The following is a 15,588-nucleotide window of genomic DNA, read 5'->3' as shown; positions in this document are numbered from 1 at the left end:
TTTTTTGTCATAATAGACATTGTCTGACTGAAAGTCAAATCAAAGATCAATAAGTGAAGGTAGTATGCTTAATTTTATGAGTCAATTCCGTAGGTCGCTCTATGGCAGCATGAAAACACTGACTGCTAACTGCTGTATTAACATAAGAACCTTTTTATGCTGCTGTTTTTTTCTTAGCAATTTCCTGAAGACAAAATTTTTATAAGCTCATATTTGAGTCATCACTGACCAAGTGAGTGCAAAATGTGTCATCCAACGAGACTTTGTTTGGTGTGATGTATGTCACAGCTAGACCTTCTTCCTCTTGCTGTGATAACCTTAAAGACCTGATGGACGACTCAAAGAATTTTCTTGCCTGTTGTCTTTGCCTTAGCATTGGCTGACAAGATAAAAGTACCAATAAAAATGTCTTTAGTCATTGAGTTTCATTGTAACACTGTTTGTTTGGTGGAGATTTGCTCTGCTTCAAGAAGTGGGTATGGAGCCGGCGTCACGTCAACTGGTTCTGGAAAAAAGTTGATCAAATAGACCCTGGAGGTAAGGCATTGTTAGGTCATTTTATCAACTAAAACATTTGAAATTGCATAGAAATATTATTGCCAGCTTTTCAAAACATAGTTGGATTTAGTTCCTTTACAAACTTGATTTACCATTTCAAGCAAAGAAAAACGCCCACTGGTGAAAAGTTTGGAGCATATATATGACTAGGAATTTGATTTAAATAAAAAGACAGAAGCAAGTAACATAAATGTGTCATGGTACAGCTGCATGTCTCTTATTGTGAGAATAAGTGGCATACATATGAATCATATGAATAAGAGCATCCTTTTGAATGTTAACCTTTAACAGACATACTGACATCGCAGACGGCAGGTGTGATTAGTAAAAGGTGAGATGGAACAGATCTCTTGTGTCCCAATGTGACATTAATGTTTCTCTCCAGAAAATAAGCTCTTCGAATTACGTCTAGCAGTGTCCGTATTTCATCACCACCAATGGCATCAGAAGGATCAAATAGAGAAAACAGGTTTTCTGTTGGTTATTTGCCTTGCTGTGAATCAAGCGGTGGCTGAAAGGGCTATCCCATTTTCTTCCTCTGATCCAGGCGGCAGGAGGCCAAGTATAGCTTCTCGTAAAGGGCAGCACTTCATACATTATATCTGGACAGTTAATAGAGTTCTCAAACTCCCAAATACGTCTAATTTTCAGGCTGTTCCACTGAAGATGTCAGCAACTGCCCCAGGGTACCTCATCCAGAGTTTGGGGTGCAGTTCTGTTTTTTACCTCTGCTAAGGTTAATGAGGAGTAAAACAGTCTGACGCCTGCCTGTCCTCACCTGTTAAATTGACTCACTTAACCTGGCAGTGCTACTGTCTTTGTAATTGGACACATCTTGCCTTCCAAGCCTGTTATTGTGGTGCCATCTCAATCTGTGCATTATTTTAGCCAGTAAAATATGTTTTCCTACCTTCTCTTTCTAAAATGCTTGACAACATGGTTTATCAACACACTTTTAAACATTAATAAATGCATACATGCTTCCTTCCCTTTCTAACATTTAGACATGTGTCCCCATGACGAGGGCTGGAGTAATACACTATTCTCCCAATACAAAACTATACATGATATTCTGCTCATGATGCAATATATCACAATATTCAGTACACAATACGATTCAATATATTGTTAAGATTTTTGAGGTACAGACTGATTTTGGTGGCATTTTGTCAATCGTCTTGGATTGAATTAATTGAACTGGTGATGTGATAAATATTTTTATTACATATTTGTTATATGGTCACTTTGTTTAAAAGTTAATTGTGTGGGTTTGTGTAGTTGATTATGCAGAAAAGGAACATTTTATGCCTTATTCAGTGATATTAGATTATGTAATTTATTTTTTTCATTATTTAATTAATTATAATTGGTTGTTTCATTACATGTTATTTTTCAATGCACCTGTGCAAGTTGGTAAAAACTGTGATGTGTAATAGCTGTCATTTTATTCACATAGATTTGACATAAAACTCAAAGTAGGATTTAATGTATCGATACCCGTGAATGAAAAATCAATACTTTCTGAAGAAAAATAATATCAATAAATGTCGTTGAATCAATAAAATTATACATGGGGACACATAGATTTTTGGATTGTTATTACAAAGCAGTCTAGTAATGTCTTATCAACAAAACACTCCAGGATTATAAACAACAACATAGTGGTGTAGTTATAAATTCTAAGTATGATGCTATTTTTAAAAATAACTCCTTCAAGCAACTAAATGGCTCATCCGTTTACTGTTCAGAGATACATATCAGTGCGGGGATAAAGAGAGGCTGGTGTCAATCTCCAGGGAGCGAGAGGCAGGGTGCACACCAGCAGTCAACCACAGGCCACATCAACATGGACAAACAACCGTTTCATTCAATTAGATGTCATCAGTAACATGACATGTTATTTAAACTGTCTGGAGAGAAAATGCAAACTACATGTTAGACGGAGCAGAAATTTGATAATGATCCTTTTTACAGGAGATACATAGACATGGGCATTTTACAACACATTAAAAATTGCCTATGGAGGGAAAAGGACACACAATTTTCTAAATTTTTCAGAGTGCAGGATGAGTCACTATTTTGTAGAACCACCCTTTCGACCAAGAGTGAAAGGCTCACCAATTCTTTGCAAAGTAGGTCAGTTTTCAAGAACTTCCACAGATTCTCAATCAAATGTAGGTCAAAACTTTGACTGGGACATACAGTTAGATGAATATGCTGTGATTTAAACCATTCTACTTGGGGAGCACCAATAAACGGGCTGGCTAATAAATGGTCACAATCGTTAAATATGCAGTAGATTGTGACGTATGTTGCTAAAACACAGAGAATGTAGAGAAGAAAAAGGGGTGAAGAGTGTAAACACACAAATGACAAGGGAGGCGATTTTCTAAGCTGTGTTGAATTAGTTAGAAGCTTTTCCCTACTGCCCTCCTTGAAAGGTTTAAAAGTGAGTATTTAAAAAGCATCCCTGAACTTCCTGACTCTCTGATGTTGAGTCACTTAATGAAGCCCTCATCCTCTACTCTGTAATTTCCATACACATGGATTTGTTCAAAACTGTACTGGTCCCAGTAGAATATAGTCTGTAGAAAATCGTTGCATATCACATCTAAATATACTTTGTTAAAATCTACCTGCTGCAGTGGTTCCTTTATTAAATAAAGATATGTATATATTTATTGATACATATGTGCAAATGTCCCCAAACATGGTCAACATCAGGAATCATTAGTTCTTCACAAGGACTCCAATCTATCAATCACCTATGCCATATTTAATTGTGAAAGCAATGCATAGACTCTGAAAACTGTCACTTTATGCAAGGAAAGGAATGGAATGAAGCTAGGAAATAATCTGGTGATGGATGACTGTGACCCTCCTTTTGGTTCGACTTCCACAAGAGGACAGCTGGATGGATCAAGCAAAGCAGAGAAAGGAGAACGGAGAGCGGGGGGAGCGGAGAGTGAGAGGAAAAACTTGGTATTCAGAGAATGGCTCCAACTTTTCATCTGCCCTCAGGCCGAGCGAGGGGGGCTCAAGGGAATAACAAGCTTCTCCTTCAACCCCTTTCTCTGTTCCCGGGATACAGAGAGAAGTAAAATCCTCTAAAAATAGTGTGACGGCATTTCTTTGTATGTGTGTGTCTGGCGCCCAACGCAGGAAGACTACATGCATAATGACTTCCATTAACCTTCACACTCTGGAAGGATGGTGGAAAAGATTAACCACGCATCCATTTTGACTCAAATGCCATCTTTTACAATATATTTTTAATGCGTTCCATATTTTGGAGTTATCTGGAGCCACTGCACTTGTAAGCTCAGTTCCTACCACTGTTAGTACAGTATTTGTAAACTGCTCAGTGGTTCAGACCAGAAGCACTTACTTGTTTGTTTTTTAATTAAGTGACGGGGTTCTTTTATGACTTGGGCCACCACAAAAAAATGACGGGCCAAGGCCAGGGATTACTTTAGTGAGATTTATTTTTTTTATCAGTGCAGTGAATCAACAGTGGCAAATGCATAATATTTACAAAAATGTCCAAGATGACTTAAAAATCAACACAGCACAGCAGTACCTTCAAGTCGCAGCTCATCACCTCCAATGTGACACTTCTCACGCCTAGGTGCAGACTGCCCTCTATGAAACAGAGCCCTGCTTTTATAGCTACAGGCTCCGCCCAGAGGAAGTCCCATCAAACAAAACTAAACTAAACAAAACAAAAACTAAACAATTATTTCTAACTCAAATCCTTAAAATAACAATAAGAAACAATAAGGAAGAAAAAATAAATACATTTATAATCAAAATACACCCAAACAAAAGAACAAAAACAACCAGCACATTGTGATGACTACGCCACATCACGTAATTGGCTCCCGGTGCGCTCCAAACTGGAAACAACTTCCCCCAAAGAAAACCGGAAAAACATGTACCTGAAAATAACCGATTAGAATGAACGTCAAACGAAAACACCGCGTGTGAACCGACGACGAACCGCCTCAATCCAAACTAAAAGAAACAGGTAAGTTGATAACTGTGCATGTTTGCTAACAGGGACTCTCCGATTGTGACGGCTCCTCCGTCACACCACCCCTCTCCTCTCCAAGGTTGGCGAAATTCGGCAACCTAGAAAGAAAGTCTGCCACTTTATTAAGTCTGCCACTCCTATGACAGATGTTAAATTTGTAAGGTTGCAAGGACAAATACCACCTAGTCAGACGATGGTTACTGTCTTTCATGGTGTTGATCCAGGTCAGGGCCCGATGGTCTGTCTCCAAATCAAATTCTCTGCCCAGCAGATAATACTTGAGACTTTCCAGAGCCCACTTAATTGCCAGGCCTTCTTTTTCCACTACAGAATACCTCACCTCTCGAGGTAGTAGCTTACGGCTCAGGTAGAGTATGGGTTGCTCCTCTCCAGGATCTCCTTGAGCCAGGACAGCTCCGAGACCAACTTTGGATGCATCTACCTGGACCAGGAATTTCCTACTAAAATCAGGACTTCGAAGGACAGGAGATGAACATAGATGAGCTTTCAGAGTGTTAAAAGAAGTTTCACACTCCTTGGTCCACACAACAGGATTCTTCTGATCTTTCGCTGTCAAACTGGTGAGTGGAGAAGCAAGTGTAGCAAAATGAGGCACAAACCTTCGATACCAACCAGCTAGTCCCAGGAATGACCGCACTTCCTTCTTGGTTCGAGGACGAGGGCATTTTTGGATTGCTTCCACTTTGTCCATCTGTGGTCGCACCTCTCCTCTCCCTAGCTGGTAACCCAGGTATCTGGTCTCCTGTTGTGCCCAAACACACTTTGATATGTTAAGTGTCAGTCCTGCTTCTGCAATCTTTTCCAACACTCTTGCGAGATGTGCAGCATGCTCCCAGCTATTGCTGTAAATGATTACATCATCGAGGTAAGCAGCACTGTAGTCTTCACTTCCTCGCAGTACTTTGTCCATTAGCCGCTGGAAGGTGGCTGGAGCACCATGCAGGCCGAATGGCATAACAGTAAACTGAAACAGACCAGAAGGGGTGCGAAATGCTGTATACTGTCTGCTTGAAGGCTCCAAGGGAACCTGCCAGTACCCTTTACACAGGTCAAGTGTGGTAATGAATTTTGCTTGTCCAATCCTTTCCAGCAGCTCATCCACCCTGGGCATGGGATAGGCATCAAACTCTGAAACTGCATTAAGCTTTCTGAAGTCAATGCAAATCCGCAGTGAGCCATCTTTCTTACACACAATGACCACTGGACTGCACCATTCAGAGTTTGAAGGTTCAATAATACCTGATGTTAGCATGGCCTCGACTTCATCTCGCAGCTGTCCCACCAACTGCTGTGGAACTCTATATGGGCGTTGACGAATTGGCTGCTTCTCTTTCAGTCGAATTGCATGCTCAATCAAGGTGGTCCGGCCTGGATTGGAAGAAAAGAGAGGAGACAGTTTCTGAAAGATCTGCTGAAGTTGTGAGGCTTGGTGTGAGGTCAAGTGACTGAGGTTGGGGGTTGACTGTCCAGCCTTCACTTCAATACCAGGAACCTCTTCTTCCTCCTCCACTTGTCTCAACAGGCATGATGTTTCTGGAGCTGGACATGATGGTTCTTTCCACTCCTTTAGCAAGTTCACATGGTAAGCCTGTGTAGCTTTCTTTTTCTCAGGATGGTAGACTTCATAGGTGGTGGGTCCTAGCTGTCGGCTGATAGTATAGGGTCCTTGCCACTTTGCCAAAAGTTTGCTGGTGGATGAGGGCAGGAGAAGCAACACCTTCTGTCCAGGACTGAAGACCCTTTGCCGTGCCTGCTGGTCATACCACCTCTTTTGCTTGTGCTGGGCCTGCAACAGGTTCTTCTCAGCTTCTTCCTGGTACTCAGCAAGCCGACCTCTCATCTGCAGCACGTACTGGACCACACCTTTGGCACTAGATGAGGTTTCTGATGCATCCCAGCTTTTCCTCAGCAGGTCTAGAGGTCCTTGAACATCCCACCCATACAGGAGTTCAAATGGGGAGAACCCGGTTGATGCCTGTGGCACCTCACGATAGGCAAAGAGAAGGAATGGTAACCAGCGGTCCCAATCTCTGCCAGTGTCATTCACAAACTTCTGCAGCATCCTCTTTAGCGTCTGGTTGAATCTTTCAACCAGTCCATCAGTCTGTGGATGGTAAGGCGTTGTCCTGATGGCTGAGATCCCAAGCTGTTTATGAAAGAGTTTTAGCAGATTAGAGGTGAAATTAGTTCCCTGGTCGGTCAAAATCTGATCTGGGACTCCAACTCTTGAAAATAGTTGGACCAGAGCTCTAACTACTGTAGGAGCAGTAATTGTGTGCAGTGGAAAAGCTTCTGGAAATCTGGTGGCATAGTCACATACTACCAAGATGTACTGATGACCACGCCCACTCTTCACTAGGGGTCCAACAATGTCCATTGCAACCTTACGAAAAGGAGTAGAGATGACAGGTAGTGGCTGGAGGAGCGCCCGATCTGATTTCCGAGCAGGACGAGTCTTCTGGCATGTAGGACAAGAAGCACATAATGCATTAATGTCATTATACATTGACGGCCAGTAAAAACGTGAGCTGACACGCATAAATGTTTTGTGACGCCCCAAGTGCCCTGCCCATGGAATGGTGTGTGCCAAATGCATGACAAGTGCCCTACAACTAGTTGGAACTACCAACCGTTGTTTTTCATTACAAGCATACAACACGCCATCTTTTAACACAAACGTTTCTCTTCCTCTCCACTTAGCATTAGTTTTTTCCTCCACTCTGTCAAATAAAGGTTGTAAAGACACATCCTGTTTCTGTAAAGTAGCAATATTTTCAGGTATCTTCCACATGTCATCCACTGTTAAATCTTGTGACACATTTCCACCCAGCAGTAGCTTTTTCTCAAATTTTTTTGCTTTCTGGATTTTCTAGACAATTTTGGAACCTCAAACAAACTATCATCAAAATTAGGTAAGGATTCAACTTGTTCTTTGGCCTGAGAACGAGTAATCACAGGACAGGACGCATTGCTAACTTTGTCCCCCTCAGTTTGTACCTCTCCCAAAAGGTGAAACATCACAGGTAAATCTGTACCCAAAATGACATCAAAAGGTAGGTTTTTCACCACACCAACAGTTAGCAAATATGGTTGATCATCAACAATGACAGTCACTTCTGCTCTTGGATACACATGACAATCTCCATGCACACACAAAATCTCAGTCTTCTTTTCATAGTTCACACATCCAACAGATACAAGACTCTCTTTTATGAGTGATGTGGAACTACCACTGTCTATTAATGCAGTCACCTGCAGTCCATTCACAATCACAGTTTTCTGAGTTCTAGTTTCAAAGTTTTTGACTCCAGTCTGATTTTCAGCTCTAGGAGCATAGCAGGAACCAGTAAACTTTGTCTTCTTTATTGGACACACCGAAGCCTTGTGGCCCGGCTGCTGGCAATAATAGCAAATTAATGTCTTACCATTAGGCGGTGGATTCAGAGGACTGATGGTACCTTTAACCTCCTGGCTTGGATCTCTGGCATACCGTTGATGTCCAGCCGGTTGAACAGGACGTGGTACTGGATTGGAGCAACGTGCTGCTCCTCCTCGCCGTGCATTCATGTACTGAAGAGCCAACTTTGCAGCAGTCAGACCACCCTTAGGTTCATGTTCCTTCACCCAGGTCCTTACATCCGGGGGCAGAACGCTCAGCAGCTGTTCCTGGATGATGAGCTCCCGATGTCCTCTTTGGAACGCTGGTCTGGACGGATCCATCGTCGGTAGAGACCTCTAAGACGGTGGTAAGTTTCAGTAGGAGTTTCACCAGCAGGTGTACTTGTTGCTCTGAACTTCTGTCTGTAAGTCTCTGGTGAGATGTCAAACTTTGCTAACAAAGCAGTCTTCAAGTCCTTGTAGCAGTGAGCCCGTTCCTCATCCATGGCAGCATAGGCCTCCAGCGCCTTCCCAGAAAGGAGTGGAATGAGTCGGCACGCCCATTCACTTTCTGGCCACCTCCAGGTCTTAGCAATGCGCTCAAACCGCAGCAGATAGTTTTCCAGGTCTTCTCCTAATTGATAAGGAGGAATTTTTGGATCAGTGGTGTAACTTATTGGCTGAGGTTGCCGGCTTGGATCACCATCATCACCACCACCACCATCATCATCACTTTGCTCTGCACCAGCTCCTGGCTGAAGGTGAGGGCGTGGTACTTGCTGTGGTTGCTGCAAAGACATCCTAAGATTTTGCAGTTCCTTGAGCAGCCCTTTCTCTCGCTTTTGCTGACCTGCCATAAAGTCCTTCATCAAAGTGAAAAACTCACTGCCAAACGCACTTGATCCACTGGGGCCAGGCTTTGTTTCACCTTCCTCATCTGATCCATCCGACGTCGGCATGCTCTCCAATGCTTTGTCAGCCATCTGCTCTTCCATCTTTAATTGTGATCGAAGACCAGATCTTTGCTTCACCAAACGAGACCCTCTTCCCCGGCTTGTCATAATCCCACTTCTGACACCATATGTGACGGGGTTCTTTTATGACTTGGGCCACCACAAAAAAATGACGGGCCAAGGCCAGGGATTACTTTAGTGAGATTTTTTTTTTTATCAGTGCAGTGAATCAACAGTGGCAAATGCATAATATTTACAAAAATGTCCAAGATGACTTAAAAATCAACACAGCACAGCAGTACCTTCAAGTCGCAGCTCATCACCTCCAATGTGACACTTCTCACGCCTAGGTGCAGACTGCCCTCTATGAAACAGAGCCCTGCTTTTATAGCTACAGGCTCCGCCCAGAGGAAGTCCCATCAAACAAAACTAAACTAAACAAAACAAAAACTAAACAATTATTTCTAACTCAAATCCTTAAAATAACAATAAGAAACAATAAGGAAGAAAAAATAAATACATTTATAATCAAAATACACCCAAACAAAAGAACAAAAACAACCAGCACATTGTGATGACTACGCCACATCACGTAATTGGCTCCCGGTGCGCTCCAAACTGGAAACAACTTCCCCCAAAGAAAACCGGAAAAACATGTACCTGAAAATAACCGATTAGAATGAACGTCAAACGAAAACACCGCGTGTGCACCCACGATGAATCGCCTCAATCCAAACTAAAAGGAAAAGAAACAGGTAAGTTTATAATTGTGCATGTTTGCTAACAGGGACTCTCCGATCGTGACGGCTCCTCCGTCACACTTGACTTTTCTGTAAATATAATTTATGGCTCATTTCAGTCCAGTTAATACATAAGATTACTTAAATTTGGAATTTGCTGCATTATCCTTGAAGTAAAAATTCCGATTTTTAAAATGTTTTCTACATATCATTGCTGTACAATTCAACTGAAAGAAATTTCAAAGTAGTTGCAGGGAAAGACAAAGATGCGGCAAAATAAACACAATATAGGTCAGTCTTGTATCGGCTGCAAGTGTTCACTTCAAATAGGTCAGCTTTGTTTTCTAATAATCAGGCTAAAAAACACAAAATATGTTTCTATGTTTCAGGCCTTGTACGGGTTGGATGTGCTGTTTTTATGCATGGTGCTTGTCGGGGTTGTGCTTATATTCCTGTGAGTTGGGTGCGGTTATGGTTTTGGTGCATTCCCTCCAACAATACAATGGACACACTTTCTCAGTTTCTCTTTCGTTGTCAATCTCAATGTCACTTTTGTCTCAGTCTTTAGCTTGCGCTATTCTCTTCATCACGCAGCAGTCTGGCCTCTCAAAACCCTTTGGTAACAAGCTGTGTATTAGCAACATCATAGTGCCAACACAGTGTGAAAAACGACACCACTGTCATTATTGTCCTTAAGTAGCATTACTATGCTACTTAGTCAAAGTAGGAACAAAAATTAAAACCTGCCTGTAAGATTAATGGTCAGACTCAGTGGCTTTAAGTGAGAACTAAGTGATATTTGGAACTGGACAGAAGTAAGCCTGGGCAAATCAAATTGTAAATGACCTGTACTTATACAGTGCTTTATCAAATCCAGAGAAAGCTGCACTCAACATTCAGATATTCACATGCTGATGGCAGCCAACTACTGGGACAATCAGACAAAGGTGAGGCTGCCATGCATCAGCGCCACCAGCAGGTAAGACAGGTGAAATATCTTGCTCAAGGACATAGCAACAGAGACAGAGCAACCCAGAAACTCCTACCATCACCCCAAAGGGAAAAATAGTTCTGACTATTATTTTGATAATCTATCAGTCTAACAATTACTTTTTTTTCCAATGTTAAAATTGTCCAGTTAAAGGGTTAAAGAGGCCATCCCAGTCATCTGTAGTATGTCAAACCGGTACCTGAACGCTGCCTACTGCAGAGTAGGCTGCATAGGAGAACTGCTGCTTTAGCAGGTCAGTGGGCCCCCGCTGGTCACAGGGGGTCCCATGGGGAAGAAAACACTGGTGGCTGGATCTGTCTGTGATGGTGTTTGGAGTGGAGCCAGGCAAGCTGAGCAGAACCGTGTGATTGTACAGGTGGACATCAGTCAGACCAAGTCCGACCCACTGCCTGTACAGGTACCTGGCCCTGGACTCCTCACTGTCGCCTGCCAGGCTGGAGAAAGATCTGGAACACAACATAAACATCAGGAAAGATTAATAGTTTGGGATTATGAAGACAGTTTTTTTTTCTTTTCTTTTCTTTAGCTTGATTAATTCTTGAGTTCAGGTGTAAATTATAGCCATATTTAGTAAAATGACTATATAGCATTGGAAAATGTATTTTGCCCATTAACCATATACAGTAAGTGAAATAAGTACCAAGCACATCAACTTTTAATGTTTCTATTGAGATAAAGTTCCCACCATCATTCAGAGCCCAAGTAACACACACACACAAAAATCAAAGTAATCTCCAACTTATGTTATGTGTTATGAGCACAAGAAAAACATGATTAACATCATTTTCAAAACAGATTGAAAGTCAAGGGAACAAGCTAAGATTTGTCAATATTTAGAAAGGATTCCTGCTGCTGCTGTGCATAAATCATGATGAGTTGATTTAATATTAACTGAATGCCTAAAAAATGTTTTCTCTTTGAAACTAAAGTAAGTGCAGGATTGTGTGATTTTTAATGTAAAAATATCTTGACATTAAAATTGTGCTGTTGTAAATAATGTGAAAAGTGACAGCTAAAGCTGCTTTCTGAACTTCTGCAACAAAAAAACATTTTCTGAAAGAGAAATCAACTAAAGAACATAAAGACAATGAGCACTCAGAGAGCTTCGTAGAAGCTTATTAGGTACAGTTTTTCCAATATTTTTGTACTTTACTTATTAATATATATATTTGACACTTTTTGTCACAAAAACAAGGCCTGAAAATGTTCGCTTTTACTATGCCACTTAGTCAAAGTAGGAACAAAAATTAAAACCTTTAGCTTGATTAATTCTTGAGTTCAGGTGTAAGACTAATGGGAAGAATCCAATTCAGAATCCATTTTGATAAGTGCAGAACATAAACTAATTGATCTTCCATATTGTGGATAATGGTTCTATTCAAGTCTCCAACCCATCACCAGTTTGTTTTGCCAGGGGGCTAAACTGAATGAACTTCTCGTCTTTCTTTGCTTCTCAAACACACTGAAAATCCTCACAGGATTCTGGAGTCCCCATCATTCACATTTTCCTAATTGCACAAAAGAAATGTCAATAAAGATTGATCCAAGTCTTATTTGATTCTCCTAGTTTATTTGGTTCTTGATGTTTACTCTTCTTATTGTTTTGACTCGCAGAGACCTGGACTCAAAAGTTCACCAATAAAAACGTGAACAGACTTGGCTGGCTGGCATTTCAGCCACAGAAACCCAGCAGTCCACCAGCGGTGATTTTTGATGTAAAATAAACCTGAGAAAAACTGCAAGTCAAGAGAACTACAAGTATGAAAACAAAAGGAACAAGTACAACCTTATTTTTCAGGAGATTGCTTATTTTGCCTTACTGAAAGAATATCAATATCAGTTGTTATGCTTAGAGTTGAACTGACCCTTCATACTACTCCTTTGATGCAAATGGAAAATTAAAACTAACCAATCTGATTCCTAGCTAATCACATTGTTGAGGGTAGGTTCCAACAAAGTAACCATATCCAACAAAATAACTTATCAACAAAATTACAACACAAAAATTCAAACCAACCATCTCAACAATATCAACATTTTACAACCATTACAAGGACATTAAGAAATACCCTAAAACACAAAAGCTAAATACAAACAATCAAGAATTTCAAAGATAAATTCAAAATAAATAGTAGCAATCTTTATTCTGAATATAAATTCACCCATTATATCACTTCAATATTATTTAATTATCTATAATTGATTTTTTTTTAAAGATACGTGATCAATTTTGCATGTCAATATCCAGAAAGGATTCCTGCTGCTGCTGTGCATAAATCATGATGAGTTGATTTAATATTAAATCAACTCATCAAAATAACTCAGAAGGAAACATGTTTCAGTTTGAAAATGCTCTATCCACTCCTGACTGACTGTCAGAAAAGAAAAGTTTGAAAGATCTTTAGACAGTTCATGAGTTCCTGCAGTAGTCTATTAATTTCATATCAGTGAGTCGATTAAGCAGTTAGCTGAAACCACTGCAAGCACTTGGCACAACCAAAGTGAATGAATCTTCCTCAGCACAGACTCAACATTTGCATAGTGTTAATGGCATTCGGTCACTAATGTGAAATGTAACTGGCAACTGAAGCTTAAGGCAGGGCATCTTTATTTATCATTGAAAAGTAAAATCAAGACTCAACAGTGTGCTGTGAGAATAAACTTTACCTACAGTATAAACTCTTTGTTCAACACTTCAGCTGTAGACATTGTAGATGTGTTTGTGTTACCGGCACCAGACCAAGGGGAAAGCTGGCCGCTCCTCAGACCAACAGACAGAGGAAGTGTCTGTTTTCCATGAAATACTTATTACAGTGAACTACATCCGCACTGTCCTTGTCAAATACATTCATTAGAAAACCTGCATAAAACTCCATCAAGCGCTGGTAATCTCAAAACACCTGAGCAACATTTAGAATGACTTCTAAACACTTCAGTGAATCTATGCATCAACTTCTGATACCATCACTTATTCCACTGCCTTTTTAACACCAATTTCTGGTGAGAATATCAAAGTACAGCTAAATAAACCTTTCTTTAGGGTGCCTAACTGTTATTGTCAGTCAGAATACTTGGATGGGAAATTGGAGCTTTCCAGCCTTGACATCTATTCAGACACAAACTACAAGATGTTTTGTTTCCCACAAGCCTCTCTGAGAGGCTATTATCCCTCCTTCTAGTAAAAATGACTCACCCTAGGTGTGTATGAACAGGTGAGGAGTGTTTTTCAATCTGCAAAGCAGATGTTTAAATTATGTGGATGATCAGTTCAAACAGGGATTGTGAGTTTAATGTGTGGATAAGAGAGACATGTATGATATCTCTATCAGACTCCAGAGCAGACGGCCCAAACGCACCGTTGGGCATTGTGTTGTTAGAAGGCTGCGACTCAAAGCTCTCCAGCAGCCAATCATGTTAAAATACACACATGCACACGCATAAAATATTATGTCAGGTCAATTTGTATTAGCCGGTAAAATGATAGAAACAGGATTTCTGTGGATATTTAGGTTCCTATGCCCAGGTTGGCCCACATGTAGCTAAAATTTCAGGATAAGTGCAAGACTTAGAATCCAGGAAATAGCATAAAACCTGTCACACAAGAACTAAAATATAACCATCTTGCGGATTCCTTTAGGTAATAGAACCTCTAGAAAAAATAGAGGATCTATTTATCAGAATTCATCTAAATTCTTAAACAGATTAATTAATTCATTACTAACATTCATTTAAAATGTAACACATTCTTTCCTCCAATGTGGTGAACGAAAGTCCATCCATGACAACCCGTGCTGGCCATCACTGGATTTGAGCTGAAAATTCAGCCAATCAGATCAGTCGGAAGAATTACCGCCCACAACTGACAAAGATGCCCAGTAAAACAGAGTGATTTTCTGACAAAAGCATACAGATAGGGGGAGGGATGGTGTTGCGGCCTCTCAATCAATATATGTACTCATTATCCTGTGTAAGGATATTTATAAAGTATAATTAGGAAAAGACAACAAATTCCTAATTTTATCTAAACCACATAGGGTCACCACTTCAGATTGCGCTGGACCATTCAGTTAAGAAAAGTTGGGCTTTTATTTGGGGCGGCTTGGTCTTCTTAACATTTTCTTGCAACTAATTGAACATGACTACTGTGTACATTTATGTATTTATTCGGTTGAGGAAACAATACCAGAAGGCGATTGAAAAACTTCAAAATAAGGTTGTTAAGATAATATGTGTTATTTCCATGCTGTGTAGGCTTTCTTATGTTTAAAGAGATGCTCTGATTGTTTTGAAGTGGTAATATGGATGCATTGGAAGTCTGCTTAGCATCTTCACCCGATGCATGGGATGAATTGCCTCTGATGTCGCCCTCACAAGGGAAACTTTTTGAAAAGCGGTTTGCTTCAACGTCAGCAGGCAGCAGTCTCATGAAAGCTTATTTTGTAACGTTTCATATCTGGTGTTTTTGTCAGCTAAGCTTTAATTAATACTTTGATCACAGTCTGAATTGATGAAAAGTCTGTTCGCAATAATTAAACAGCTGAAACCAGGATCCCTTAATCTTAAACCTGGGGGTCTTTAAAATCCAGCATATTTTGTAATGACACAGATATAAAAATGACAATATTACTCCACTGTAACATCCAACAGTCTCCTTGTCACTGGCAAACATATGATTTCCTAAGAATTTTCTCCTCATGCTCCTATTTTGCTTTGTGCAGCAATATTTTTATTGCATGTTTTAGACTCATTATAATGATAATAGGCAAGAGCTAGGAGCATGGGCGCAGGCAGATAAATCACATTTACCCGATGCATATTGTAGAAATAATTGACTTGGTGAGTGTGCTAATGTGCATTCATGGGCCAAGCAGACTTAGCATACGAGACGCTGTT

At 40.5% G+C, this 15,588-nt stretch overlaps 1 protein-coding gene across 1 annotated transcript in view; it reads right to left on the bottom strand.

Annotated features, from left to right (window-relative positions):
• The window catches only part of LOC129379684 (inactive N-acetylated-alpha-linked acidic dipeptidase-like protein 2), a 312,373-nt gene that overhangs the window by 162,074 nt on the left and 134,711 nt on the right, over window positions 1-15,588 (bottom strand). The window contains exon 6 of the mRNA XM_055060485.1: window positions 10,874-11,141. Coding sequence (XP_054916460.1) covers window positions 10,874-11,141 — 268 coding nt within the window. The remainder of the gene's footprint in view (window positions 1-10,873; window positions 11,142-15,588) is intronic.

This window comes from Poeciliopsis prolifica, unplaced genomic scaffold (assembly GCF_027474105.1).
Source record: "Poeciliopsis prolifica strain line A6 unplaced genomic scaffold, Auburn_PproV2 SCAFFOLD060, whole genome shotgun sequence".
Classification (NCBI taxonomy): domain Eukaryota; kingdom Metazoa; phylum Chordata; class Actinopteri; order Cyprinodontiformes; family Poeciliidae; genus Poeciliopsis; species Poeciliopsis prolifica.
This window is presented reverse-complemented; position numbering and strand designations above follow the sequence as displayed.